Source organism: Neomonachus schauinslandi, chromosome 9 (assembly GCF_002201575.2).
Source record: "Neomonachus schauinslandi chromosome 9, ASM220157v2, whole genome shotgun sequence".
Taxonomy (NCBI): Eukaryota; Metazoa; Chordata; class Mammalia; order Carnivora; family Phocidae; genus Neomonachus; species Neomonachus schauinslandi.
The window spans coordinates 101,874,769-101,901,884 of record NC_058411.1 but is presented as its reverse complement, the minus strand read 5'-3'; the positions used below and the strand labels follow the sequence as shown (position 1 = coordinate 101,901,884).

The window sequence follows — 27,116 nt, the reverse complement described above, 5'->3', positions numbered from 1 at the left end:
GTTCCCTCTCTTGCTGTGTCTCACTGTGTGCTCTGTCAAATAAATAAATAAAATCTTAAAAAAAAAAAAGTCTTCAGCTGTCTCCATGCTAAACACACAATTGTCAGTCTCTTTGTTCCCAACGACTTCTGATGCCCCCCAAAGATGTTAGGCAGAAGGATTATGTCCAATCAAGTTGAATAGAAACAACATGATAATCACCATCATCACTTATTATCAATGTTGCACTGTCAACACTGGTCATCTGTGAATCTGTTTCTAAAGAAGCCCATCCCAGCTTTTATGAAAAGCTAACTATGCTAAATTAAAGTTTTGGGAAAACTGCTAATTTCTGCCGAATACCTGGTCAGAATAAGCAGCTCGGGCAACTCCCAGCTCTGTACTTCCATAACTCAAAGCTCTCTGTGAGCCACAGATTCAATCGGGGTGTAGCCATGAACAGAGGCTTAAACCTGCTCCATTAAGCCAGGGTATGGGTTCATTTTGTGGGAGCGACCCTACCTGGGTCATTTCAGTGCACAAATTTTCTCCTGTTTCTACTTAAGAGGCTCCCCTCTTTCTGATGGAAGGAAATCCTCTTGTGGACAAAGCAAAAGGAAGCATTTTTCTGCTCTTCTATGACTGTGTAAATAAATCAACAGAAGCTTCCTGTTTCCTAACACCCATTAGCCAACCTGAAAAAATTAGTTATTGAAAACAAAGAAAAAGTTCTGATCGGTGTCCCCTAACCAATAAAGTCATTTAAATCTTGATTTTTTAGCCATAATGTTATGGTGAATGGTGGTAGCCTAAGAAATTAAATGTCTACAAAACCATCAATATTACTGTTTATTGAATGATATGTATTAACACACATGTATCATTTTCTAAAAAAGATTTTATTTATTCGAGACACAGAGATACAGAGAGAGAGAGAGAAAGAGCATGAGCAGGGGGAGAGGCAGAGGGAGAGGGAGAAGCAGACTTCCCACTGAGCCAGGAGTCTGATGCAGGGCTCGATCCCAGGACCCTGGGATCATGACCTGAGCCAAAGGGAGACGCTTAACCATCTGAGCCACCCAAGCACCCCCACACATGCTTCATTTTTACAACCAGTTTAAAAAATATTTTATTTATTTATTTATTTATTTATTTATTTATTTATTTATTTATCAAAGAGAGAGCGGGGGAGGGAGGGAGTACACGCACAAGCAGAAGGAGCCCAATGCAGGACTCGATCCCAGGACCCTGGGATCATGACCTGAGCCAAAGGCAGACCCTTAACCAACTAAGCCAGCCAGGAGTCCCTAAAAAATGTTTTTAAAAAAGAAAATATTATCAACAACTCTGCCCTTGGTAAAGAAAATCTATTCTTAGAAGACTTTAGATGATTTGGTTGTCTTTAATAATTCACTTACTGAAAATTTATTAAAACTACTCTCTGATAAACACATTTACTTCTACTAAATGCTGTTGTGTTACAATGTATCATGTTTAATCTAAGGGAATCTGTTCAATAATCAGTTTAATTCTCTCTTGAGAGAGTACAGACATGAAAGGAATTAAGATTCTCCTGCTACAGGCTACCATAGGATGCCATGAACCATGATAAATGAGCAGAAAACACTGTGCTTTGGTCGGCAAGTGCAGGATTTCTGGCTTCCCGAACAAAGGGCAAAGCTGAACTTGAATGGAACTTCTACCTTCTGCTCAGTGAATCTTAATTGAGCAATCTCATATAGCCCACATGGGGGCTGGGTGCTAGAAATTCAAGAACCTGGGTCTGCATAAAAGTCAGAAGCACGAAAGTTCACAAAATGGAGGTAGAGCTCACAGAAGGCATTCACTAAGAAAATGACAAGTCTTGGAGAGCTGCTTGAACACAGGCAGCTAAGCTCTAATGCTCCCTAGGTCACCGAACATCTTTCTTACCTCTTCTACGTTTGTACTGGATTTTGCACTTGTCTCCAAGAATTTAATCCCATAGTCAATTGCTAACTGAAAGGCAAACAGAAACATTTAAATTCCATTCAAGTTGCTTCAACATATAAAGCATTTCCATTTTCTAGGTTGTTCATAGTCCCAAATGTAGAGGATCTAGTTGAGAACTCACTCTGTGGTTCTCAAATTTCTTTGCTTTCTTCTGTGTTTGAAATGTAGACATCTAACTTAATCATCATAAGTAGAACGGCAGCACTTCCACTCAAAACATGACTTAAGTTATTCTTTTTTTTTTCTATTATACTTTAGTTCTCTAATATACTTACAAGAAAAATCGTGAGACAGATACTCGCTCCTACCATTAATTTGGAATTCACTGACCCCTTTCACCTGCTCCCAAAGTACAACTCTCCAACGGTTACTATACTGACTTTTCATTATTTTTTAATAAATTGGTACATAAAAGAATGAAAGCTTAAAATGCCATGTACTCACTGCTTTCATTTTTATTTGGTTTCTATTTCCATCTACTCCCAAAAAGCTCCCAGTTTATTTAAAATAACAAGATTAAATGAATGTTCTTAGGGGAAAAAAGTTTGCAGTCAGATTTAAAAACAAAACACATTTTGTATGCATCACTAAAAAAAGGCTAAAGCAAAATTCCAAGACTTAAAAACTGAAGCCTCTAAGTTAATTTAGAAATGTCACAGAAGTAAATACGTACATGTAATAAACTCTTGCTTTTTTTGCAGGATACAAAATAGAGAAAAGCCTATAAATGACATCCACAGCTTGATGAGTTACAAGCAGTTTATCCAAAATGACCTAAATCTAATATGGTATAAAATATTCTTAAGAAAAAAATAATGAATTGGAATATGATTACTGTTTAAACTTCACCTATCCGATTACTTGTATTTGAAGAGAATGATTTACTTGACCTTTAAAACTAGGCATTTTCACACAGATATGGATGAAACAGCATGAACTCTAAGCTGCAGGAATCTGAAAAAGGACTAATTTGTATCTCCCAGAAAACAGCAAATTCTTCAGGAATGAGTCATGACTACACAGTATATGGAGCTGGATCTCGAATACTAATTCACACCATTCAAGCAAGTATGGATTACATCTCTTTGTTGTTTTTTTTAAAGGATTAAAATACAGATATTTTTCAAACTGAAGTCAATTAATTAAGTAATACTAACAAAATAAATGCTTAGTGTGAATAGATTTCCCATCTTCATGCATTCAGTTCAAATTTACCTTCTCTCCTCTTTCTTTTGACACTTGTCTTTTGTCATTCATATCACATTTGTTACCCAGGATCATTCTTTCAACATCTGAAGAGGCATGCTGCAGGGAGAAAATAATATGTTATAAAAACAGCCTGAACAAAACACAGTTATTCAATAGACAAATCCTAACCTGTCAGAAACATATCCATAAATTTAATAATAAGACAAATAATCTTTTGCTCAACACAAGGCTTGATGCAGGGAAAAATTTAAAAGATGGGAGGAGGGAAAAGTTTGCATAAGAGCCTATGCAAACTTTTTCCCAAAGGCTTGCAGTCATTCTCATGGCTTTTTTTGGTACACGAACAAACAGAAGTAAAACTTCCAAAGATTAGTTTGGGTCAAAGAAGGAAAAAACAGTACTGAGTGAGCCAATGAGGAAGGTATTCTGGATTCTGAGCTACTTAAAACATGAAATCATGTAGGTTAATATAAATGTGTACAAAATGATTTTAAAGTCAGATTTCTTAGGCCACCTGGGTGGCTCAGTCGTTAAGCGTCTGCCTTTGGCTCAGGTCATGATCCCAGGGTCCTGGGATCGAGCCCAGCATCGGGCTCCCTGCTCCGCAGGAAGCCTGCTTCTCCCTCTCCCATTCCCCCTGTTTGTGTTCCCTCTCTGTCAAATAAATAAATAAAATCTTAAAAAAAAAAAAAGATTTCTTTCTGAAATATCAAAGACATTAAAAAAAAATCTTAATACTAGTCAATCTGGAATTAAACCAAATTTCAACTATCTACAATGGAGAAAATGTTAGAAGGGAAAAATGAGAAGTTGCTGGAATAGAGAGAGACCTTTGCCAGTCAGAAAGCAAGAAGCTGTAAGTCAGATGTTAAAGCTAGAGGAGCACAAGCAAGTCTCTTCTTTCCGGCCTCAGTTTTCTCATGCGTAAAACGGGGACTTGATTAAATTATTTTCAAGATCCGGCCCAAGTTTTAAATTCGGTGAGACTGCTCCTCTGTGTGTAGCTCCCCGTCTGACAGAGGCACCAGAGATCACTCCGTCCATGCTCCTCAGAGTGAGGGGGCCTGACCTGCCCCTGGCCTACTTCTCAGCGGCTCAGCTGCCTCTTCCAGAGACAGAAGGAGCCCTCTGCAAGCACCCAGCAGGACTCCTCTCTAGTATCATCATTCTCTTTCCATACATACCTCTTCAATGTTTCTTATCCAATTTTTAATATTGTCGAAGGACTTTTCATTTGTGATGTCATAGACCAGCATAATTCCCTGTAAGAAAAATCTTTATTTAGTAAGTCATATATTTAAAGTTATAGAATATAATGTCAGCATATTCCCACCCTCCAAAACCCAACCTTTTGTTTGTCCTTTATTTTGTCTTTTTAATTAAAAGGGACTTATAATAAAAATTTTAAAGTACAAAGAAGGAAAAATAGATAAATAAATTTTTCCACTGTCTCACCATGTAAATAGTTTTTTTTACTGTTAACCTTTAATGAATTAGTGATTATGGTAAAGGTGATACACCCTTTCTACCTGACTGCACATGGTAAGAATCAGCACCAAATGAAGCTAAAGGAGTGTTTAAGTTAAAACAGAGATAGTGATGAGAGAGATAATCACTTCCGTTGTGTATTTTATTATTGCAAGTAGAAATGTCTTGCTTCTTACTCCTATACGAAGATCATAACCATACTGCTTTAAAATTATTTTTTTATCCTTAAAAAAATAAAATCATTTTTTCTTATATGGGCTGATCAAAATGCCACTATCTGTCTACATAAATCGCAGAAACTTAATATTATACAGGTTTAATGAAAGGCACTGATTGTCATCGTATTTTTAAAGACCCTCATGTCTGGTATTTCTAAAAGGTCTATCTCCTAAATGTATCAACTGACACTTGTATGCTAACTATTCCAAAATCTGTATCACCAGACCGTACTCCTGTATTAAGTGCTAGACCTAGCCATCTGTCTGTCCATTCAACAAATATTTAGTGAGCACCCACCATGTGCCTGAGACTATACTTTGTGCTACCAGCCGGGGCCCCTTCCTCTCATGGACAGCTAGCAAAGAAAATAATAAACCAATAATTATACACTTAGTTATAACTTTGACAACTGCTATGAAGAAGTATGGGGAGTTTTGAGTACAAATGTGGATCTAATCTGGCTGAGGGGATGGGGCAGTCAGGGAAGGCTTCCCTGAAAAAATGACATTAAAGCCAAGACCTGAGGTCTGAGTAGACTTGAACTGGGCCATGGGGTTGAGGCTGGGGTGAAGAGGGAAAGCCCACAGTGCCCACAGCTCTCAGCCTGGCACAGAGCAGAAATGTTTTAAGTATCCTGCTGACCAGAACGGCCCAGAACCCACTGGACTGAAAGAGTCAGCGTGGTAAGAGTGCACAGATCCAACGGGAGAGGGGCACAAGGTGAAGCCAAAAAGAGAGATAGGGTCAGATGTGCTTTGGAGACCAATGACCCGGTATCAGCTCCCAAATGTCCCGTGTGGTCACCAAAAACTCAACGAAGTAAAACACACGGTTGCCTTCGTCCCCTCCAAATCTTGTCTTCCTCCTTGTACTCTTGTTTTGATAAAGGGCAATACAACCCTGCCAGCCAGCCCAAGCAGACCCCTGGGAGTTACCTCCTCACAGCCAGGGAGTCACTAAGTCCTGTAGGCCCGACAACCACAGTATCTCCCGATTCTGACCCCACAACTCCCATGCACGGCCTTGTTCATATTCTCGTCTATTAGCCTTTACCTGAATTACTGTCATTGTCTTTAATTGGTCTCCCAGCTTTCACTAAGATATACAATTGCTCAGGGGCGCCTGGGTGGCTCAGTCGTTAAGCGTCTGCCTTCAGCTCGGGTCATGATCCCTGGATCCTGGGATCGAGCCCCGCATCGGGCTCCCTGCTCCGCGGAGGCCTGTTTCTCCCTCTCCCCCTCCCCCTGCTTGTGTTCCTGCTCTCGCTATCTCTCTCTGTCAAATAAATAAATAAAATCTTTAAAAAAAAAAAAAAAAAAGATATACAATTGCTCAGAAAGTGTGGAGGAGTTCCAAAATGTCTATAAGCTAATTACCTCACGGATATTACGAAAGACCAATGTCAAAGCATGCAGTTACTAAACACACCATAGAAAAACCCTTTAAATGTCTTGTTTTCACATTCCAAAACCTATCTCCCCCATTGTACTAGACTCTAGCTTGGATCCTAGAAACGTGACAAATGAATATTCATGTTTTACTTTCACCTGAAGAGTTACAAAACCCTAAAACACACTCACCATGGCTCCTCTGTAGTATGCCGTTGTGATGGTTCGAAATCTTTCCTGACCTGCTGTGTCCCTAAAATTTGAAACAAAGGAGAGAGTGGTTTTAAAAGTTATCACCAGCATCACTGAGGAGAGACCTTAAACTGTGGAGAGAATCCTGGGCGGCTCACAAAGGCAGTGGTTTCAAGGGAAAGGGGAATGAGACGCAAAGGGAGCCTGCCATGCGTCTGTGAGCTGGAGGCGGAGGTGGCCACAGGGGCCTGTCAGGAGCTCACGATGACTTTGGTGGGAAACTTGGACCTTGATGATAAAAGCAGCAACGAGAAAATACATGGCCCTGCTAGGAACTGGCATATTCTATTAGTCAAACACACGTGGGAGAGAATAGAGAATAGTTCTAAATTCTTGGACCCCTGCAAGTAGTTATAGTCCTTTTTATAAATGCCTCATGATTAAGGCATTTTGCTCTCTTGACTGAAAGTCTGATTTCTGTACATAGCAAGCTGTTGGGCTGGACTTACTATTGTGTGAATTCTGCTCAGCAGAGCACACCATTTAAAATGGATCTCCTCAAGAACTTCATCAGCTACAGAGCCTGGGATTGAATGGGAGCCTGGAGTTTCAAACATAATGGTTGACAATGTTTCCAAAGACTTTAAAATATGAACAACACCTCAAAATTACATGCACTTTCATGTATTCTTGCTTTTTGGCTGATGGCATTCTCTTAAAATCCATTCTGAAAAATTCAAGAATTTCTCATTACATTGATTGAAGCAATCCCTATAAAGGGAGTCAAATTTCCTTGATATCTGGGTAAGTCAGTATTTCTAAATTTGCCACACACCACCAGAAATAATGCACTCCCTGTGCTGCTAAGGCAAACTAAATTGTACAATTTAATTGCAGGGGAGAAAGAGGCATTTGTGGAAATACACTAGAAGTCTAATGCACACCAACCTAAACAAGAGATGGAGGCCCAAGGGAAATAGAGAAAATTAAAAACATTAATAATATACCTTAATATTTATATATACCCTACAAAATACGTTAGTCTGTGCTCAAGTGATGCCCACCACAGCCCGGTGTAGTGGTAGGACGTTCATCCTCACTCTGCAGAAGAGACAACAGGCTCAGCTGGGATATGGTCTGCCACTGGACCATTAAATAGCTAAGCCCCTGGAATGACCCTCAAGCCTCCTAGGTCTCAGCTGTTGAGGGCAGGGCCAGGCTTCCCACCACAGTCATCTTATCCTGCCATTCTCTCACTGATCAGGATTAGATGCCCAGGGCACTTGTTTGGTATATGGCAAACACATCATGGGGAAAACAGAAGCCAAGCGTCTTTGAGCCAACTAACCATATTTTGGTCCAACACACTACTTGATTTAGAACCAGCTCTGCAGGGAGGATAGAGGAGAACCCCTGCCATACTAAATACAGGTTGTGAAGCCTAAATGGAGTCTTATTTTGCTGCTGAGAGTATTGATAAATAGTGCTCTGATGTTATATTAAGTTCTAAATTAGCTGACTGCTAGCTGACTGCCCACAGGCTCCTAGAAACGCTTCTTACTGCTATGGTCAGGACTGTTCAGCACAGAGTCAGAAATTCTCTTTGCTTCTCCCTTAAATTTTTTTTAGTATCTTTAAAATATTTGGCCTCTTGGGGCACCTGGGTGGCTCAGTCGTTAAGCGTCTGCCTTCGGCTCAGGTCATGATCCCAGGGTCCTGGGATCGAGCCCCACATCAGGCTCCCTCCTTGGCGGGAAGCCTGCTCCTCTCTCTCCCATTCCCCCTGCTTGTGTTCCTGCTCTCGCTGTCTCTCTCTCTGTCAAATAAATAAATAAAATCTTTAAAAAAAAAAATTTTGGCTTCTTACAAAATATGAATAGATTTTTGAAAAGGGCAACCTGTGGTAGCATTCACCATGTTTTCCAATGAATACACCGGGACCCACTACACTAGGCTAATATATAAAGCTGACACATTGCTCCAGATTTGGGGAGTTGTCTCAGCTTTATCACTGACCCAGAGAGATGCCCTCAGATGGACTTAACCACTCTAAGTTCTAAGTTCTTCCTCTGTAAAAGAAGGACCAGTGGATCTCAATATGATGCTCTAGTTCTGTCCTGGTTCTGAGATTTAAAGAAGAAAAGCAGCCTAAGAAAAAAGCTGATATACATTACTTTACTATTTTGCCCTGCCTGCTTCGTAATCTCTAAATTTCTAAGCTTTGTCTACTGCTGTCATCATCACACAATTAGATCGGTTTGGTGGTCCTCATTTTTTTTTTTTATTTGAAGAGAAGAAACATGAAAACAAATGATAAAGTGTTAGATCTGGAGGAGAACTCAGATGTCTTTAGGCTCACCAACCAATTTACCATTGAGGAAAAACAGGCCCTAAGAAGGGAAGCAACTGGCCCAGGCCCTCAGTTGAGAGGCAGAACCTAGAACCTAGATCTAGTACTTCCATAGAAGAACCCGCTCAGGGTTCCTACCATGGGACTACTCTTGCCTTACCTGATTTCAAGGCTGCAACAACTACAATGAAAAAGCGTATACACTCTTTAGTTTTTCTTTCCTTCCCTACAAAATTAGTGTCTGGGAAGAGTGAGTTCTCAAATCTCTTCCAGCTGTAAGATCATTCCTTACCTTCCCGTTCTTGGTGGAGATACCTTTGAATACTTAATCACTTCCCTTGGTTCTAGTAAAGAAAAGATGTTTTAGCTATCACAAGCTACCTCTAACTTACCACAGTTCACATTTTAATTCCCACTTTCAATTCCCGATTAAGGAAGAAACTGTGTATAATTTTTTTTTTTACTTACCATATCTGAAGCTTAATTTTCTTTCCATCTAGTTCTATCGTTCTGATTTTAAAATCAATTCCTGCCAGAAAAAAGAAAAAGAAATGCTGAATTTCTCCAAATATAATTCAAGTCTTATTAGGAAAAGGACAAAGATTTCTATTGAAAAAAAAAAAAGCTCTCCAACGCACTGGAAAATGTGAACACAGAGAGGGTGTGAATGGTATGTTTCCTCTGAATACAGGCTGAAGAAAGGAATGCTAATTACTCTGCAAAGAATTCCCACACATGTTAAATGCAATGTATTATATGCCTCATTATTTTGATCCAAATGGATCACATCCCTCAAAGTTACATAATTTAGATAGACTTGGAACATGCCATATTTTCTGCTTCCTGAAACACATATAAACAATGATTCCTACCCTTCCTGCCCCATCCTTCCCTAAAAAAACACCATGGGACCTCTTTAGAATGTCTTCCTTCATCTCCTGCCATGTGTTCTTTAGGATATGCAACTGGCTAAGGAGAAAAACAAAACCCTAAGCCCCCAAACCTGCCTATTTGAGCTCAGGGATGGGAAAACCTACATATTTATTTTATACAGCTAGCAAGTATCGTATGTTCATTTTTTAAAGAAGATTTTATTTATTCATTCGAGACACAGAGATACAGAGAGAGAGAGAGAGCATGAGCAGGGGGAAGAGGAAAGAGGGAGAGGGAGAAGCAGGCTCCCCGCCGAGCCAGGAGCCGGACATGGGGCTGGATCCCAGGACCCTGGGATCATGACCTGAGCTGAAGGCAGACGCCCAACCATCTGAGCCACCCAGGCGCCCCTCGTATGTACATTTTAATAAATGTTTCTTGCAGCTTACTGGCTGGAGCCAAAATAGCTAGAATAAGCTTTTTAGCCCTAGCTGAACTTTAGGATTACCTGGAGAACTTTAAAAAACTACTTATGACTAGGTCTGCTCCCTTCCTCAAACTCTGAGATTCTGACTTAGTTGGTCAAGGCTAGGATCTGTGCACTGGTAATTTTAAAAGCTCTCCAGGTGATTCTAACCTGTAAGTAGCACTCAAGTGGGCCAGACAGGTACCACGTGAAAGTTGTTTGGGGGCCCTGGCAGTTAAAAGTCCAACACTCCCTCACCAATTCCAACCCCCCACCCCCACCCCCGGCACTTTGGTAGTTCAAAACTTATTTAGCAATTTCAATTACAAAGAACCACAAAGTCCTTGACAAATATCAGAATGCTCTACACTTATCAGGAATAAGCTGCTACTCTCTGAAGGGACAAGTTAATGAATACAACCTGGATGCAATTTGCTAAATCTTTATCATCTGGCCACTCAGCTTTTATTTTTCCATTCTTTCGCATTCTGTTCAGAACTCCTGAAAAGCGGTTTCCATGACATTTCATGAAAACGTGTCAATTACGTATCCGCTAAATTGACTTAAACATTAAATGCAGTTATTCTTGGGGGAGAAAAGCCTTCAATAGCTATGTTACTACAATGTTTCTACATATAAATATTGAGAGCACCCAAAAAGGCTGCCACTTGGAGGCTCCCTAAAGTCTCAGGCACTTTCCATTCATTTAAAACATTTAGGAAACTTTCTCCGCACCCCGCCTTTTGTTTTTTGTATTTGTCAGAAGAATCACCTTTCCGTAATTTGAGGAGGTCCTACCTTTATCTGTGATACTTCACCATCTTTTCACTATTCAGAGGTGTTCAGTGTTTAGAGGAGTTAGGAGCAGTGGTGTTTAGCTTTTGTTTACACTGCTGTCAGGAGCCAGCTGATAGACAAATGCACAGAGCCAAGTCAAATTAGCACAACTAGAATTTCACTAATAATGGAAAATGTTGCTTATATTATTACTGAAAAGCACTAGACCTGAAAGTCCAAAGACCTATAGACTGTAGGTTGGGTTCTGTAATTGACAACTTTTGGGAGGTTCTTAACTGCTCTGAACCTCTGTATCTTCATCCATAAAAAAGGGTGAGGGGACGTAATTAGATAAATTAGATAACGTGTTTGAATGTGCTTTGGGAACTCTGAAATTCCATATCGACGTAAGGTATTACATACTCAGACGCTGTTATCCTACAGCTCTTGTCACCTGACGCATGAAGTATGGTAACAGCTTCCCAGGACCCAGTGCCAACCTCTCTCCCTGGTCTAGCTCCCCTGCGTGCCGTGTTAACCATCTCTGTGGTAATAACACTTCACTATTTAAGAAGCTGTGGGTCCAACTTCCTCTGCCTGGCAATACAGCCTCTCGGAGGCACTGCTCTCCTGACCCTGCCACCCTCAGAGCCTCTCTCCACCTGCCCCACACCTCCTCCCCTTGCATGTGCATGGCCACCTCACGTGGCAGCCTTCCCCGAGGATGCCACTCCACCCATGGGCCCTCCCCCACCCCCGTCCTCCCTCAGCTCTCTCCTTGGCCATGTCCATCCCTGACATGGCAAGTCCTGGCTTAATCCTGTGTTATTTGGTTTTGTTAACACATTGCTCTGAATTGCTCTCAAATCAAGCAAAGGGTCCATCCTCTCTTTTCTAGTTAGATTGCATACAGAAACATGTATACAGTAGATAATAAAAGGTTAAATACTCTTATGCAAGTAAGTAAAGGTTACATTCTACTAAATGTGGGGAGAACTAAGAACACCTTGGAAGTTCAAAGTTTTCTTAGTGTACTATAGTAACAATAGTAAGGATGCTAAGAAATCTATTACAATATGAAAATCAAGATCGTTACATTACAACTAGTTTGGCAATAACAGCAGTAGACTATATGGTGGATTAATATTCACTTTAAAATTTAAAGAGAAGATAACTTCCTGAGACTACTCCAGAATTAGAATAACCAGTCATAATACAGTAATGTAATTATATCAATTAGGATGCTCTCTGCTGCAAATAATAGAAACCTCAAATCAAACTAGCTTAAGGTAATTTGTTGACTCATATAATAAGCCCAGTGATGAGCTGAGGTTCAGGGATGGCTCAATCCAGTAGTTCCGGCTCATTTCTCTGTACCTCCTTTGGCTCTGTTCCCTTGGGAGTATCAATTTCATCCCCTGACTGATAACGGTTCCTGACCACAACAGCAATACTGAGAAGAAAAGAGATCATCTTCCTGTGCCTCTCACTTCAAAGGGAGGAAATGTTTCCCCAAAGCCTCCAGCGACCTTTCCTTCATGTTTCATTTCTAGAATTATAACCACGAAATGTCATGTTCTAGGGGCTAATGCTGAGTTCCGGAACCAATCACGGCTATGGGCAGTCACCAAGATTGGGTTAATCTAAACTCATCCCTAAACTTAGATTGATCAAGACCCATCCCTGGAGCTGGGTCACTTTCCTGACCCACAGGACTGCTAAAAATTGGAGAGAGTGGAAAAGCTGCTGAATTGATCATAGTATCTGTTAGAATAACACTCCAATCTATCAATTAGTAAAATGTTATATTCATAGCTATATGAAATGGACAAATCATAAACAGCTATCACTACTACCATGACGTGTAAGTTACCAAGTTTGATAATAACTCTAGTATTTCATCTAGTGTTCAGCCACAAACAGAAAATATGAAGGAAAAAAAAGACAATGAGCAACCCATGTAGCTGCCACGACATCTCTGCGCTAAACTGTGATCTTCACTGCCCGAGAGTCCCTGAGACTACAGTTCCAAAGCGCTGGCCTGTGCCCTAGGCTCAGATGATTAGAGGCTGCAAAGAAGGAGCAGGCTGTCATATCAACAGCAGCAAGAACTACAGCTCATTCTGGCAGGAAGGGAGCAACTTTTTTTTTTTTTTTTCATTTAAAAAGACTATACAATCTCAAAAACAGCTTCTGAAGGGCATAACGCTTAGGGTAAAAAAAAAAGCCCTTCATATTTCAACAGTCTTTTAGAAAGCATCATTTCTTGGCAACACATAATACGATAACTCATGTTCAAAATGACGACCCTGAGTCATCCCAACTCATAAGCAATCCATCAGCCACCAGGCTTCATGCAGCCTGCCCAGCTGGTAACACAGCCCAACATCCACGCTCAGGAGACAGGACTCCAACACTGCTTCCATGTTTACTAGAATAAGCCCCAACATTAACTTTCTGATGCCTTTAAAGCAGTGCCAGTTTTGTTATTAATATTTATCTAATCAATAGAACAGGAAATCTACATTGTAAGAAAACATTCCCAAGGGACTCAAAGTCATTTTCATTTTGAATTTAACTACATACACACACAGATTTTTTTTTTCTGAATTGATTCTCATGCTAAGCAGTTGCTCATAACTGATACACACTATACACTATAAGGAGGGAGAGAAGCAAGCTGGAAAGGAATCACAGAATTCTAGGCTTGGAAAGAACCTTAGAGATTATTTAGTTCAGTTCTCCCTCTGTGCCTAAGCAAACTGAGGCCCAGGGAGATACAGCAACTCATTCAGATTCAGAAAGACTAATTCAAAAAGGGGTCAAAAATCAAACTTGGCATTTAAAGATCAGGCCTTCCAAAGAGATGTGTATAAGAATGTCCATGTCTCCCTGGGGGAGGCCTGCTCTTTAAAGGTCTAGAGCAAAACACTAGCAACAATGGGAATGTCCCCCAGTGGGAGAATACCTTGGTATACAGGGGAAATCCAGGAGCAGTGAACAAGAGTCACAGGTACCAACATGACTGAATCTAAAAACATAATATGAAGTGAAAAAAGCCAACAGCAGAAATTTCCCAGAGTCAAATCATTTCTATAAAATTTCAAAAATCCCCAAAATATAGAATGTATCATTTATATATACATCCATGTGTAACTGAAGTATAAAAACATACATGAGAATGACTATCAACAAAATCAGTATAGCTGTTACCTCTGAAGAGAAATGGAAGAAGAGGTGATTAGGCAGAGGTCCAGAGGGACTTCAAGTCTAACATTTGTTATTTCTAAAACTGCATGGTGGTACCTGGATGTGGGAGTGTTTTATATTAGGTATACTCTTGTACGCCTGAAGTTGTTCCTCACTTTTAAGAAGCAACAAGTAGTTATTTGAAAAAATGATATCTGAAGACATTCATTAATGATAGCAGAAAAATCAAACCAAATTTAGAATGAAAGGCAACTTAAAAAATTTAGTGGAAACTAGTGTGTGTGGGGGGGAATGGACAGCAGGCACCACCCCATCCTGCTGTTCAATATACAGAGGGCCTGTGAGCCCTTGGTGACCAGGTGTGGGTGATAGCAAGATTGGATCAAGTTCAGAAAGTGAGGGGGCAAATCAGGGCCATGGGGTAGCAAGGAGTGTTGGCCACTCAGATTTCAAGCAGGGAGTTCAGGGGCATTTCCTTCCCTGCCTGGAGGAAAAAGAAGGTTCTATTTGGGCTAAGAATAATGAAAGAATACACATTTGGTCACTGTTGAGAGCACGCCAGGAGAGGAACAAAGAAGTTCTGATTTCCCATTCCATCCTCCCTCCACCCTTAGGACGGGGGTGGGGCGCTGTGCCCTGTACCTCTGAGGAATAGGTAAAGTTGTACTTGAGGCCTCTGCACTGTCCAGGGTGACCCACATTAACAAGAGCCAGCAGAAACTGGGCAGTGAGGCCCCAGGGAGGGATACGGTGTGAGTACCTGCCTAAAGCATTGCTTATCAGATATTTCTCAGAAACCAGCAGTGTGGTTGGAAGCTGGCCGGCAGAACAGAGGGAAGGAACCTTTGAACTTGACCCACGTCCACAGTTAACAGACCTCACAGGGCAAAGGAGCTTGGAATGAGCAGTACTGGGCCCCCTTTCATTCTACAAATCAGATATAATTTAACACGGAGAGGGAACAGATTGACACAATTATTTTACACTGATGTCGAATTAGTCAGCCAACAGATGTTTATTTACTAACGACCTTATGTTTCAAGAGCATAGGGAGGTTGCCCTAGGTTTATGCTGGAGTGTGGAGCCAGCCAGTCGTCCTGACCTTCAGCCTCGCTGTGATCTGGATGCATTTTTGCCCTGTGGGTCCTGTAGCTTTAGAACACCCAAGAGCTCTCTCTTCTAACTTAGAACGGTCTTGGGTTACTTGGGGAAGTAAGCTGACCCAGGAAAATCGGGGGGTAGAGAAATAGCAGGGACCTTCACTTGACATGTTCCATACCAGGTTCCCACTCAAGTGCTTTTATAAAAAGCCCACTTTGACTGCAGCCAAGAGATCCGTGGAAAAAAAAAAAAAGTCAAATTTCTGGGACATTTAGCCTTTCAATGAATGATAGCAATACAAGATTCTAATGCTGGGTTTACTCATGGTGCCATACATCAATAGCAAAAAAACAGAGTATCTATCCCCTCTGACCCACTTTAAAAAGCAGAAGTCCAGCACTGCACTTTCACAATTAAAAGGGGAAAAATGTACTTTGTTTCAAAGTTTAGAAACATCTGTGATCCCAAGCTATCAGAATATGGGTTAGTGGTTGGTCTATTTACATTTCAGAGATATTCCAGAAATAGAAAAAAGTGTCCCAAATATTGAATCCACTTTAAAGAAATGCTACCTTCACTTCCTTACTTTAGATTTTTATTAATGATGAAGATGCAGTGTAGATGGATACTGCTGTTTTACAACTTTGACAACCTCATTTTGCTTAGGCTTTTTTTGTGGACTTTTAAACATGGAGATTAATGAGATTTTAGAGTAGCTGACTTTAGGACAATTGGCTAAGATCTCTAATTAGAAAAACAGATTCCTGAAATGGGAAAAAATAAGAGTCACAGATTGAAGCTTTAAAATATTTTTTTTCCAAAATAAAGGACTTGGAGAAAATGTATAAAAGTAGGTAGAAATAAAGTTAAGAATGTTACTTAGATTGGGGCCCCAGGGTAGCTCAGTCGGTTAAACGTGTGACTCTTGATTTCAGCTCAAGTCATGATCTCAGGGTCCTGAGATTGAGCCCAGCTTCCATCTCCATGCTGGGGGTGGAGCCTGCTTAAGATTCTCTCTCCCTCACCTGCTACCCCTCCCCGTCTTCCAAAAAAACCCAAAAAAACCAAAAAAACCCACCAAAGAATGTTACTTAGATTGAAAGAGAGGAGTTCAAGGCATTGTTCTTTTGTAAATACATATTCTGTAAGTTCATAAAAGCATGTTCACCAGGTACCAATTTTGCTGCATACAATCAGAACCATTTAACTTTTTGTTTTGTTTATATTCAAATTTACAATCTGGTTTCCTTTTTGAAAATCAGAAAGTCTAAGGTTTAGCAGAAAAAACACTAAAAGTAAGTTTAGAAGTCACTGAACAATAGTTTGAAATGATCACACTGGTCTGCGAATACAATCTGCCCTTTAAAAAGACACCTCCTATACCAAAAAGAAGACAGAAGTTTTCAGATTTCTTTGGTTCCTCTATTCTGTGAATAGAAAGCAGTAAATTAAACCTCATTTATGGTGTAAATCAATAGTGACACATATCACTCCTTCCTGCTGAAAAAGCTGCACATCTTTACAGTTTTGTTTTTTTTTTAGCAAATTCTTTTTTTTTTTTTTTAAGATTTTATTTATTTATTCATGAGAGACAGAGATTGAGAGAGAGGCAGAGGGAGAAGCAGGCTCCCAAGGAGCAGGGAGCCTGATGCGGGACTCGATCCCAGGACGCTGGGATCATGACCTGAGACGAAGGCAGACGCTTAACCATCTGAGCCACCCAGGCGCCCGTCATCTTTACACTGTTTTAAAAGTTTCTACTTGTCGGGACGCCTGGGTGGCTCCGTCGGTTAGGCGTCTGCCTTTGGCTCGGGTCATGATCCCAGGGTCCTGGGATCGAGCCCCGCATCGGGCTCCCTGCTCAGCGGGAAGCCTGCTTCTCCCTCTGCCTGCAGCTCCCCCTGCTTGTGCTCTCTCTCTCTGACAAATAAATAAATAAAATCTAAAAAATAAATAAATAAAAGTTTCTACTTGTTACCTAATTAAACTCAACTCTTGGCATTCTTGGCATAGGACAGCTGTACCCATACAAGCGAATCATACCAACAAAAGATAAACTCATAAACTAATTCTAGAAATAAGGAAGAATTTACTTCTTTGAGCCATAAATGTATGTGTGACAGATACAAAAACAGTGCAGATTAGAACAGTTTTAAGTAAGGTCTATATTTGAGTGTCTCAAAGGGCTTTATAGATTAAATTATAAAGATCTATTTAACTCTTAAAATGTCTTTGGGAAATAAAAGGGCAAAATAACAAATCATTATGTACCAAATGATAACTGCTAAAATAAGCTATGTGTTGAATGACAAACAAAAGGTTCTCAATGCTAGAACTACAAAAATGTCAAGAGGAAAAAAACACACCAAAAATAGCAAATAAGGTGCAATAACACAGCTACAACTCAGATAAAAGTATTCGGAAACACCTAGGAAGGATTGAGAATTTTAAATCTGATTAAGGGGCCAGCAGAGATTATCCAGCATTCAGTTCACCATTTGAGAATGGCCAAATGAATGCATGACAAGTCTCTTTTGCGAATCTTGCATTTTCAAAAGGAAATGTGTTTAAAGTGTTACTCAGTCTGGAAGTAGCAATGTGCTTGAAGTTGTTAAAATGTGGATTTTAGAGGTTTTCAATGAACAGATGTTTTACATTCAAAAAATCTCTTTTCATAAAAAGCCTAATGTATGAATTAAACTTTCCTGGAGAATAAAAGTTCGGAATGTCTCTGAGATTTCCATTCCTTTCCCCATTATTAATTCATGACCATCTCAAGAAGCAAACTGCTCCCAAATGCAACCAGCTGCATCGCCTCTGCTCCAGCCACTGTTTCTGAGAAAGTGTACCTTTGTAGCAGGCAACCCCTCCAGTGTGAGTCATTATCACTTTCCTAAACCTGGAATTTCCTTGTTGGTCTCTGGCAACTCAGGCTTAGGTCTGTTTCATTTAAGGGTGAAGGAATACTGTGGTTATTCAGAAAATGAAAATAGAAAAGCAAATCCCTGATTCGACACACTGTTGCTGTGGGAAAACCATACCGCCAAATCACTGGAATTATCACTGGAAAAAATTACAACTACATTCCAATGATGTTGCACTCAAAAGGCAGTAAAACTGATCCTTTAGATTTTTCCAAGTATTGACCATGTATCATCTTTTCCATGCATTTGGAGGCAAATGAAAGCTAAAAAGAAAAAAATACGTATAATATAACTAAGTAACATTACGTGGTGCAACTAACTAAAAACAAATGATGTATTTTTTTCGCTTTGCGAATTAAGTTCTTAAAAGAGGAAAAACAAAAAAGATTTTATCAGTGTTTAATATATCAGTTAGCAACTAGGGCTGAAACAAACTTTAGCTATAGTTTTATTATTTTTCAGGAAAATTTCCAAATCACTTATCTAAGAAAGATTTCAGCTTATATTGGTACAAAACACAAAATTTAGTAATTTTCCTCACCAAGTTAATACAAACCAACTTTTTTTTTTTAATTGGGAAGCAAGGGATAGCGTCTATACCAAATCACGGCAGGCTGAAGAGAAAATCATCAAAAGTCGTAATCTCTTTCCTGCAACACCTACCTCACCCCTTCCCACCTTCTTCTCCCACTGATTTTTCTCTAGATAAAAGGAAAGTGATCAGAGATTATAAAATAAACAAACATAACTGCAAACTCGCAGTGCTCTGAATCTAGTTAGCAAAAAAGCCTTTTCTTGATCAAAACCGACATCAATGCCATGAAAGTATAGTAAAATTAAGCAGCATTTACAGCTCACTGTAGCCAGTGTGACAGATGGGTAATTATAATAAGCTATTGCTAATGAGTAAGGTTAAAACAAACAGATGGAGTACATGCAAGTAAAAGGATGACACAAAGATCAATAAAAATGGCATGAACAGAATATAGTTTTTCCCAATCAAAAATGAAAAACTTCTACAAATGATTATATCATCCTGATTTGTAAACACACTCCCTCACAATACAAAAGTTTAAAGTTACAGCACTATAACCTTACATGCATAAGAAGTAAACACTTCCATGGGCCCATTATGCTATCCCATATATATATATATATATATATATATATATATATACACACACACACACATATATATGGTCATCCACCTCTATGTACTTAAGGCATTTTACTTATTTTTTTTATTTTTTATTTTTTTTTAAGATTTTATTTATTTATTTGAGAGAGAGAGAATGAAAGAGAGCATGAGAGGGAGGAGGGTCAGAGGGAGAAGCAGACTCCCTGCTGAGCAGGGAGCCCGATGCGGGACTCGATCCCGGGACTCCAGGATCATGACCTGAGCCGAAGGCAGGCAGTCGCTTAACCAAATGAGCCACCCAGGCACCCGGCATTTTACTTACTTTAGATAGTGATAAAGGATTCTGCCACCTATTACTTATTTGGCTTGGCTTTTATTTTTTTATTTTTATTTTTTATTTTTTTAAAGATTATTTATTTGAGAGAGTGAGAATGAGAGAGAGAGAGTACATGACGGGGGGAGGGTCAGAGGGAGAAGCAGGCTCCTCGCTGAGCGGGGAGCCCGATGCGGGACTCGATCCAGGGACTCCAGGATCATGACCTGAGCCGAAGGCAGTCGCTTAACCAACTGAGCCACCCAGGCGCCCCCTTGGCTTGGCTTTTAAAAGAATACAATGATACCAACACCCAATACAAACTGGGTTGGTAAATCTAAGATCTCTTATTTACGTTTCAGAGCTACAGGATGCAGTCTGGACTAACGAAGGACTAGAATACATCACATTTTCTTTTGTTTCCCTTTTCCCCCAGCTAATTGCCACTTTAACCTTCAAATGCAAAGAATGAGGGGCACCTGGGTGGCTCAGTTGGTTAAGCGTCTGACTCTTGGTTTCAGCTCAGGTCAGGATCTCACAGTTGTGGAATCGAACGCCAAATCGGGGTCTAGGCTCGGCAGAGTCTGCTTCAGATTCTCTCTCCCTCTTCCTCTCCCTCCTGCTCACACTCACTCTCTCTCTCTCTCTCTCAAATAAATAAATAAATAATCTTTTAAAAAATACAAAGAATGAATGATAACTCTGTCAAAGCATAAAATGAGTGGTTTATCAAAATATACTACCCTCAGACTTCCCATTTGATCATTATGCTCCCTATTTCCAAATGCCAGTGTTTGGGGTTAGGAGGAAAGAAAATCTAAACAATATTGACATGAGACTATTTCTACAAAGCTGTCCTGATATCTGAATGGCTCAGAGAATCATCCAGTACCACATAAAATAATTTTTCTAAAATTGACAAAAAACATTTCAAATTATATTTTATCAGCTTGTTTTTATTAAACTGACTTCAAAGAGGAACACCCCATTCAAGGCTCTCCACCCTCATCCCCAATAACCAAAGAAGAGGACCCAGGCATCAGAGCAAGAAAACTTACTGCACGGTTTCCACTCACTAGCCCTCAATCTTGAATAAAAGAATTATTCACTTTGTTTCCCTTTACCCGCTTCTTTCAAAATAAGGCTGCTCTTTTCCAATCCCGAGGAACGCATTAAGGATCACTGAATGTTAGCCCCTATCTTTCTCAGGCAAGTTTTTCAAAGTTACAAATACAAAATACGTTTTTTAACAGGTCATAAGCAGGAGGTTGCCCCAAATGACAGGCCTGTAAGTAAGATACAGAAGACTCTTTGGAAGTCTCCAGTCTAATCTTGAGTCCTGGAGGGCAATGACTCTTATTTCCCACCACAGAATACCGAGAGTGTGATATCTTTTTTTTTTTTTTAAGTAGGCTCCCCACCCAGCACGGAGCCCAACGTGGGGCTCAAACTCACGACTGTGAGATCAAAACCTGAGCCGAGATCAAGAGTCGGCCGGAGTGCTCAATCCACTGAGCCACCCAGGCGCCCCTGAGTGATGTCTTCTGTTCGACTGGTACAGATACACTTCCTTGAAAATGGAACACAGCTCCCAGACTTCCACCCTTTACTTCCCAGTGCTAGAGTAGCCACTGAAGACTCTGAGTCTTTTTCACCATGAAGGAATATTTTTAAAGTATATATAGGTATATATTAAAATTACTAAATTGTTACTAAAATTATTACTAAAATTGCTATATTTTAATATCTTAAAAGTAATCCTTGGTCATTATCAAGATTATAAAGAAACTTGGAAAGCACTTACGTTATAATATTATAAAAGGAACAAGATATAAATGAACTAGGTCCATAACATTCAGTAATTTTGAAAAAAAAAAAAAATTCCACATGCTATAGTTGGAAGTAGTACTCACTACAACTATACTTCAAATTCTAGATTAAAGAAGTAAAATGAGTATGATGCCACTTCTCTGGGGGGAAAAAAAGTATAAAAAAAGCACACCAAATGACTAATTCACATACTCCATCTGAAAGAGTCTTAACTGAAGACTGCAACCATTATCTACCAAGTAGACTGGACAAATCTTCCCTCTTTCCCTAATTCCTTTAGTTCCAGTTTATTTGCTATCACCTGCAAAAGAATGTATGGGATGACAAAGAAGGGAATAAGGAAACGTGAGCTTGCTTTCACGTGATGTGTCTTTGTGGCATCTGCAGAAACAAAGCCAAGAGGAAAGACAACATCTGAAGATTTCATTTTTCCATGCTACCCCTGTCTCTAATTAACACAGATAATTCTGAGTTTGCCATATTATAATTTATTAATCATGTTCAATTAATCTAATCAGCTGTAAAACAGGAGAGGGCAACAGGGCAAGCTTTAATAAAATGAGTTCACTGGACTTTAAAAAGCTGCTCAGCTGAGGCTCATGGCGAATTCCCCCCCACACACACAAGGGCAAAAGTGGCCCTGGTGAGTAATCTGCTTTGTATATTTTTAACTCATCTTTCTACTCATAAGGCTCCATATTACAATGTGGTTTAGAAAAAAGAAACAGCAGGTGTATACAGATTTTAAAGTAAATTCAGGGATACAGAGGGTAGAGAATTCCGGCCTTTGGGCATGTGGTGGGTAGACTGAACCAGAGTGTTGCCATATATAAAGAGTTGAAAAAAGCTAAACAAAACACACTTGACCACTGAGGTGAAAATTTTATGTCTGCAATTGAAAAGATGGTATTTGACGACATTAAATTCATCTCCCCAATGTTTGGCTGTACCGGAGGCACCCTAACTGTAACCCTCAAGTTATTGCTATGAAAAGCAAAAACAGAACTCTCCACTCACATGATCACTTTACAGACACACTGTCATTTCAAGGATGGTCTCAGGCAAGCCTGGGGCAGGACTTCCACATCTGGTGGTCACAATTGTTAGAGTTCCCAGTTTGGGCAGTGTTGCCATTAGGTCAGGAAATGCGTACGACAAAGGACTTAAGAAACGTGATACACAATGACTGTGTATTTCCAACCCCAAATGGTCTGTCAGCAGAATGAGGAGTGTGAAGGAAAATGTCACTGGCCATTTTGGGAAAAGAAGAGATCACAACCACTGGACTGCGATTCTTTGCATGAATTTCTGAAAGTAACAGAAGAAAGCAAAAAAACCTGTACATTCAGAAAAACTGATATTTAATCAGTTTTTTTTTAAATATTTACTTCAGATAAGCCTCTGTGGGCCTCAAGGCTGAAGTCCACGTTTGGAAATTACGATACTGAGGGCAGAGAAATGTCCGATTTGGCCCTTTTTCAACTGTGCAACCAATTCCTCAGTCCATCTATGAGTATAGTCTATTACTCAAATTACAAAACAGAAAACTGATTGGCTACACAAAGGATCCACTACGGAGTGTTGAACTACATATGACACATACAGTGAGGTTTAAGCTTAGTCAAGTGCAAATCAAGCCAACTAATGAAAGGGCAAATTCCAATATGTGATTTGATAAGAAGTCTTGAGCCTGACAGGAGCCTGGCTCTACACTAGGCACTGAGGAACACAGAGATGAAGTTACGGGCCGGGAAGAGTTCCTAGGCTATGACTGGTCACTACACTCTCTTACTGGGAAAATCCTATGCCTCGCTTCTGTCTTTTGTGAAAGAAAATATTCTAAGATCTGCTCCTCGGGAGCAGGAACTGACGACAGATGATGAACCAACAGCTAACATGATTTCCTAAGACAGAGAACTGCCTGCTTTAATTCTGTCATTCCCATAAGCAACCGTATAATTATCTCCCCAAAGGCTGAAAATAAACAAGTGGCATTTGCCTATCACAAAGGGCAAACAAGGTAATAGCAATTTTTTACTGTTGTTTAGAAACCAATTTGACTTAAGGTTTAAGACAGTTTTTAAAAAAAGGGAGGGGGCACCTGGATGGCTCAGTCAGAAGAGTATGCGACTCTTGATCTTGGGGTCGTGAATTTGAGCCCCGTGCTGGGTGTAGAGATCACTTAAACAAACAAACAAACAAACATTAAAAGAAAAAAAAAGGGTACTCACTATACCATCACGACACGGTCATATAGATACTATCGTCTTGGTCAAGTTTGAAATTTTCTCTGAACTCTAAGAACTTTAATGACTAGCTGAAAATCAAAATGAGCACACATAATATTCACAAGGAATGGTAATATTAAAAACTCTGTCAGTTTTAACTTACATTGGCAAAGGCTAGGGGGCTCAATAAACCTCTGCAGCTCAGCTGTAATCTTGAGTTCCTGACTCAGGAACTGATAAGCACGCTGAAATTATATTAAAGAGCTACCATTTACTATGAACTTACTATGTGCCAAGTATAACTCTAGGAAATAACTATCATTACCCTCCATTTCACCAAGAAAGAAACTGAGGCTCAAAGAGGTGAAGTAACTTGTCTAAGATGACAAGCTAGTGAGTGTCAGGGCTAGGTCTGCCTAGCTCCCTTCATTGGGCCATCCACTATGCTAAGGATGAGAATTCTGTGACTCAAGTGCTGTGAACAGGGCGATCACCTGCCAGAGCCCCTCCCCACCACGTGCTACTAACTCAGATTACAAAGGATTTGGGAGGAGCCAACAGTTTCCAACAGAGCACTGAAAGCTGAACCTAGTTCCAGGTCATCTCTGTATCAGGAAAGAAGAACAGGTAAACTCTGAGGGGACCTGAATATTAGGTATTTATTCTTTGAGTCCTTTGAACGTGCTTAGTATAGCGACTGCACTAAGAATTCTTATTCTGGATTAATCTGAAATAGATCTGATCATCCCAGCATCTTTCAAACTGGAAAAGACTCCATCACTGCAAGTCTATTTTGAATCACAGTGAATCTTTTCCCCAAGGCAAGGTCCCAAATAAGGGGAGTTCAGGAGAAAAGACAAGAGGCAATTGTCTGCTCTTACGACTGAAATCTATCTCATGTTAGTCCATAAGACAGAGACTGTGACACTTATGCTGCCCTAGGGAACATGTTCTTGGTTCTGTAGGAAAGCTAGGAAGAAGCAAAAAAGTTTGGGACGCCTGGGATATTATCAGTGGTCAAATGTACTTCTTGGTCACTTGGAGGATAACTTTTAAATGCACATTAATGTCTTCCAACATGAGAAGAACGCTTTACATAACTTGTCTCTATCTAATTGTGGTTGCATCTTCCAATTCTGAGCTTATAATGAGAAAGAAACTATGTTGGAAATAACTACAAGTGTTCATAAAAATTTTAAAGAGGACCAGCTGGTGACGGTTCTGTGACATCACTGAAGCTCCAAGCCCAGTGCTCTCTTCACTACATCACACTGCTTCATCAGGAGACATTTAGTTAGATAATGAAATGGGTTATTTTATACCGATTTCTGAGGCTGCACCACAGGAAAAAAAAACACCGTAAAAGACAAAAGAAAAACTTCTTTTTTGGAGCAGTGTATCCATTAGAGTCCCATCAGGAAAAAGAAAGCACTTCAAGTAGTTACTACAGAAGGAATTGAATGCAGGGAATTGATTACACAAGCCATGAAGTTGCTGAGCACCAGAGGAAACAGTAAAGGGTTTAGCAACAGTAGGAAGCCACTACCACCGCTAAGCTAGAAACACAAAAGGAGGAGGTGGTGTTGCCCAATAATGGGGTGGGCCTGTCCAGTGAAAACTGGAGCCCCAGAGAAACAGCCTATGCTGAAGAAGCTACCTGATGCACAAAGGTAAAAGGAGAAATACCTTGGCGTCTCCTTGTCTCCTCCCCTCCCGTCTCCTGCCGGTGTCTCTGCCTGAACCCAGTCTGAAGCCAGCTAACCCAGGAGCCTGGGCAGGAAAAGAGGGAGCAATATAGCTGAGGGAAAACTAACCAAGGATACAGTTAACGCTTAGCTGCAAGAATGAAATGTGTGTTACTATTACAAGCCAGAGATTCGGGGGCTGAGTAACAGCAAAAGCTGAATGATATTCAAACATGATTCTCCATTAACATGAAATAATCTCAGTAATTATTTTCAATAATTGCTTTGAAGAAAACATTTCCACCATTAATTTGTGGGCCTGGGGCAGAGGGCAAGCACCCATACAAATCTCCGACCATGCCCTGGTGCTCAAGGAGAAGCACTTGGGGAACCCGTCTAGGAATGCAGCAGGACCCCCGGCCGGAGATGGAAGCAGCCCTGGCTATTACAATCTTGTAGACAATCAACTGGGCAGTTTGGGACAGGATGACCTGGTGAACTCTGAGTGTCATATGCTGGCAAGTCAGGAGCCAGGCCTGTTCCAGAAAGGAAGTCTGTTACTGAGTCAGCAAAGTTGCCAAGCCCCAAGCCCAAGCAGTCCCAATATAGCTCAAGGATGGCCATGGACATGGTGACTCCAAGCTTTTTGCTTATAATACTTCCATCCTAGTACTAGCTTCTAGCACAGTACTTATAGGACAGCCTCATAGCTATTTATAATCCCTCCCTTCTCCCAAAGTAGACTGTAAGCACCCGTAGGATGTGGGGTACCTTTTCAGCTTATGAAATGCTACAATTACCCCTCCACCTTAAAATACAGGTCCCCACCCAACATACCCAGCCTTACTTTTCACAATTCCTCAGAACACAACCTCAAGAAATGCCTCCTTCATGCTCCACTCTGATATTCGCTGCCTCTAAGCATTTGTCTGGATTCCCCCACAGTCTGGAATATTCTCCATCCTTCCACTGGAATGTTGACAACAGCTCAAGACTCAGTAACTCTACTTCCTCTGTCCTCCAGCTATCCTAGCTGGCCCTGCTCACTCTCCACCCCAAGTTCCTAGAGAATTTACAATAAGTATCATTAGAGATGGCATTTAACTATTATTTTTATTTCATATGACAAGTTTTGCCTTGCCAATTAGATTTAGGCAGACAACCTATTTAGGCAGAGCACAGTGATATAGTGAAGGAAGATGTTTACAGGGATGAATAAGAGGTAAGTCCTTTTGAGGCAGGGGCCTCATCTTTCACTTCCAGCAATTCTTTAGGAACCTCCTTCTTGTTTGCTAAGCACACCACAGGTACTCAAAAAACAAAAAATACTCTTTGACATTGATTAATGACTTCTGAATACAATCAGGTTCACATATCTCCAAACTAATCCTACTGGAATGCCATCTTAATGACTGACAAATTAAGTTAGGTATTTGGATAATTTTAGGTGATACAAAGACACACACACAAACACTAAAATATTTAAATTATTGAGAAAAGAACAAATGACAAAATATACCAGTATTAAGCACATATAAAATAGATGTCTTTCCATTTTAGGATGGGAAAAAAGACAACAATGCAGTCTCTTCTAGAGATATGGGATTCAATGAAAAGTTCTGTTATCACTGTCTCAATTCTAATCCTTAAAGTAACATGTTAATTTAGACAGGCTTAGGAGTGGAGTTGATTTTTTAAAAAATCCACATGCAAGTAAATAAAAACCAATTCTGTAATTATATCAGGAGGAACAA

The 27,116-nt window shown here is 40.1% G+C and overlaps 1 protein-coding gene across 1 annotated transcript in view; it reads right to left on the bottom strand.

The window, feature by feature from the left end:
* RAB8B (RAB8B, member RAS oncogene family) overlaps positions 1 to 27,116 on the bottom strand; it is a 58,525-nt gene that overhangs the window by 6,409 nt on the left and 25,000 nt on the right. The window contains exons 2-6 of the mRNA XM_021693700.2: positions 9,286 to 9,346; positions 6,468 to 6,528; positions 4,365 to 4,442; positions 3,187 to 3,276; positions 1,912 to 1,977 (exon numbers count right to left, since the gene is read on the bottom strand). Of these exons, the coding sequence (XP_021549375.1) occupies positions 1,912 to 1,977; positions 3,187 to 3,276; positions 4,365 to 4,442; positions 6,468 to 6,528; positions 9,286 to 9,346 (356 nt within the window). The remainder of the gene's footprint in view (positions 1 to 1,911; positions 1,978 to 3,186; positions 3,277 to 4,364; positions 4,443 to 6,467; positions 6,529 to 9,285; positions 9,347 to 27,116) is intronic.